Source organism: Chanodichthys erythropterus, chromosome 12, assembly GCF_024489055.1.
Source record: "Chanodichthys erythropterus isolate Z2021 chromosome 12, ASM2448905v1, whole genome shotgun sequence".
Taxonomy (NCBI): domain Eukaryota; kingdom Metazoa; phylum Chordata; class Actinopteri; order Cypriniformes; family Xenocyprididae; genus Chanodichthys; species Chanodichthys erythropterus.
Window position 1 is genome coordinate 9372607 of NC_090232.1, and position 3575 is coordinate 9376181.

The 3575-nt window shown below is 35.3% G+C and overlaps 1 protein-coding gene across 1 annotated transcript in view; it reads right to left on the reverse strand.

Moving 5' to 3' along the window:
- The window catches only part of abcg2b (ATP-binding cassette, sub-family G (WHITE), member 2b), an 11862-nt gene extending 8660 nt beyond the window's left edge, over positions 1 to 3202 (reverse strand). Inside the window, exons 1-4 of the mRNA XM_067403582.1 lie at positions 2992 to 3202; positions 1759 to 1818; positions 1544 to 1661; positions 1193 to 1348 (exon numbers count right to left, since the gene is read on the reverse strand). Of these exons, the coding sequence (XP_067259683.1) occupies positions 1193 to 1348; positions 1544 to 1661; positions 1759 to 1818; positions 2992 to 3164 (507 nt within the window). The 5' untranslated portion in view covers positions 3165 to 3202. The remainder of the gene's footprint in view (positions 1 to 1192; positions 1349 to 1543; positions 1662 to 1758; positions 1819 to 2991) is intronic.
- Positions 3203 to 3575: the final 373 nt, after the last annotated feature.

Genomic DNA, 3575 nt, shown 5'->3' on the forward strand with positions numbered 1-3575 from the left:
AAGCTTGTAACCGCCATGGAATAAAACTATTTAAATAATTATGACTTTTTAATCTCACAATTCTGACTTTTTTCCTAAGAATTGTGAGCTATAAACTTGCAATTGTGAGGTATAAAGTCAGAATTACGGGATATAAGCAATTCTGACTTTTTTTTCAGTTCTGAGGGGGAAAAAGACATTCAAAAAAAGTTTATTAGTTGCATATCAGTTGTTGGCGATGTCAGTTTGTAAATATAGACTGAACACGTAATACGCAGGCGCATGATTTCACTGTTTTCGCAAATTTTTGTTGCTTATATGGGGACAATAACAGTATAGTTTTCAAAAACTTGCACCTTGAAACCCGTTTTGAAAAGTTTGCATTTTCATGTCTCCAAAACGCCGTTGTCGTGTAAATGAACTGCCAAAATTTATTTAGGTTTTTAGTTGAAAACGGTGTTGTGTAAACTCCCGCTAAAAGATTTCCGTGGCCTTGTGACCATTTTCTAAATATTAATAATATTTTAAAACTAATCTTCACTGTTTCACTACTTTTCTAATTTTAAGACTAAATTAAAATTTAATTAAAAGATCATACCCAATTAAAGGTGCTAAAGAGGATCTTTTCGTCGACTGAGAAACCAAAGACTGTTAGTGAGTTTTTGAAATGAGCGCATGCATAAGAACAGCCCCCCTCCTTCACAGCTCATTTCGAGGGAACGCCTCCCAAAACTCGTGCACGAGTATTGGAACACGAGTGTTTACCACCGGCATTCGCTGTGTCGTGTTAGTGGATTCATTATGTCGGACTCACCACAGGTAAGCTCCGGTCTCTCACAAGGAACGTCATGGTAGTGATTGACAAGCCAGAGGGCCAATCGTTTACGCGATCATTGCGATTGGCTGATGTTTTAAGGCCCTACCTCGTGCACAGATGATGTATATTAATATTATTCCTTTCAGTGCACCTAATAAATAGTCTTTTATCAGTCAGTAAAGACAGTTTCAAGTAATATTGCAAAAATGTATAAAACAAAACGTCCTCTTTAGCACCTTTAATAACAATTTTTTAAATATTTTTATCATTTTAGCAAGACTTGTTTCCCCTTTGCTATCTTAGGATAGTTACATATTTGAGCGTATGCCCCACAAAACCAACATCTAAATGAATAGATCTGGACATAAAAAAGAGGCAGTCGCATTTGAGACCAACCTTGGTGTCTGCACAGTCCTCCAATCCAAGCTCCTGAATGATGCTCTCCACTTTTTTTCCCTTATCAGCAGTGGAATACTGTTTCCTTGGTAACCGCAGATTTCCAGAGAATAAAAGATTCTCCCGCACAGTCAGAGTTCCCATCAGGACATCATCCTACGGAATGAGAGAAGCAGACAGACATAGCAAAGAAAACGCTGGAAATTAAACCAATTAAATGAATGCAAAAGATTCCACAAAAATAATTCTCTCACACAATAATCTTCCCTTAACATTTTACACAACAGAGCAGAATATTCCTTTATCCTCATGAGAAGACATACTAACAACTTTAAAATTCTGCACTCTCACCTGAACGACATAGGCAGACATGAGACGGAGGTCAGAGGTCACAACCTTGTTGTCAACCAGAACTTGACCTGAACGCAAACCACGAGGATCCTTCCTGCCAGCGATCACGTCTAACAACCTTCACACCAAAAATAAAGGTTAGAAACTGTGCGTAGAAGCCAGATTGTTGTCAGCTGTAACTAATGTATAGTCTGATGAACCTGTGAGCTTCTTACGATGTTTTGCCGCTTCCTGTTGCTCCCATGATTGCATTCAGTCCCGTTTTCATGATTCCACTAAAACAGGAAATAGCAAAACAGTCTTATATGTGCACTATTATATATGAAATATGTTTATTAAATAACCTAAAAACGTGAGTTTCAACAATGAAAGTAATTTGTAAGAGTCAAATTCACTTTATAATTTTCATATACACAAAAGCTGAAAGAAATTAATACATTTATTCAGCCGTAAAGTGATCAAAATAGACAGTCAAACATTTATTATGTTATAAAAGATTTCTATTTCATATAAATATTATTCTTTTGAACACATTGTTAATAAGAAGAAATGTTTCCTGAGCAGCCTATTAGGATATTAGAATGATTTCTGAAAGATCATGTGACACTGAAGATTGGAGTGATGATACTGAAAATTCAGCTTTGATCACAGGAATAAATTACATTATAAAATATGTTAAAATAGAAAATGGTTATATTTATTTTATTATTTATTTGACAGTTTTTTCTGTATTTTTGATCAAATAAATGGCACCTTGGGGGCATAAGAGACTTTCAAAGAGACTTTTTACCAATCCCAAATTTCTGAACAATAGTGTATAATTTATCATATAATATTATGTTTTTGACTTTATAAAGTCACTTTTAGATTTAACAGTTAATTTAAATGTTAATGCGTGAGGCACGTTTGGTTATCTGATTTCATTATGTAACAAAAATATGTGGCATTTTTATGACAATTAATATAAAGCATTATTTAACATTTTTATTATAATAAACATTTAAAGAATTTACATTAAAAAAGAAAAAAAGTCAAGAAACTGATTGCTGAATATAACAGAAAAAAATGAAACATGAAAAAACACACAAAAACTATGGAGAATTACAATTTCAGCACTTTTTTTCCTTTTATTCATTCTAATCTCTAATATCTGAACTCTAGACAAACTTTGGGTGATATGTTCAATAGCATTGGGTCAAGAACCATTTTTTTCTTTTGCAGATTTAAAAACACTGAAACACAGAAAGACGCTGATACACACATGCATATCAATTAAAGATAACTGTTATCAGTATCACAATGATCTGCAATCTATATTTGACTGCACAGTTTTGCTGAATATGGTCTATGCGAGATGTAAATCTTATGAAGCATGTTAACATCTATTGAATAAGACAATCTGAACTAACTACTTCTAGACACTAACCTGACACAGACACGATACTAACCTGACATTTTTTAAGATTTCTCTCTCAGGTCCTCTCTTGCGACACAGTCCGCGGCTTTCTCTAATGCAGTAGAGAATATTCTGGTATGTCAGAGTTGGGCCTGGAACTCTTACAGACACCTTTGTGCCATCGCTCTCCCAAGCAGGCAACATTTTTATCGCACACACTTCCATGGAGCTGGAGAGCCTGAAGCAAAGAAGAGGAGAGAAAAAGTGACAAGCTTCCAGGTGGAATGAGCATTCAATTGTCTATGATGCCACACCCTTTCAGGACCTTCCTCCAGACATTAATTACCAATACAACAAGGGGTCACTGACTGCACGTCTCCTGTCAAAGTCCTCCCATGCTCAGTTTTTACACCTCCTGCTATGTAACACCGGCACTTATAGTTGATAAGACTCCAACTTTGCGCATATGAAGATGAATTATGCCATCCAAATTACTGGATGACATGTCATATATTATTCAACTGCTCCTACACGTGCAAGCACGTTAAATCACTCTGCTCCTCCCCTTTATTGCTTTATCTTACTTTTGTTTTGGGGTCAAGGTGACTTTCTTCAAATGTTTAAAAAGTCTAAGAG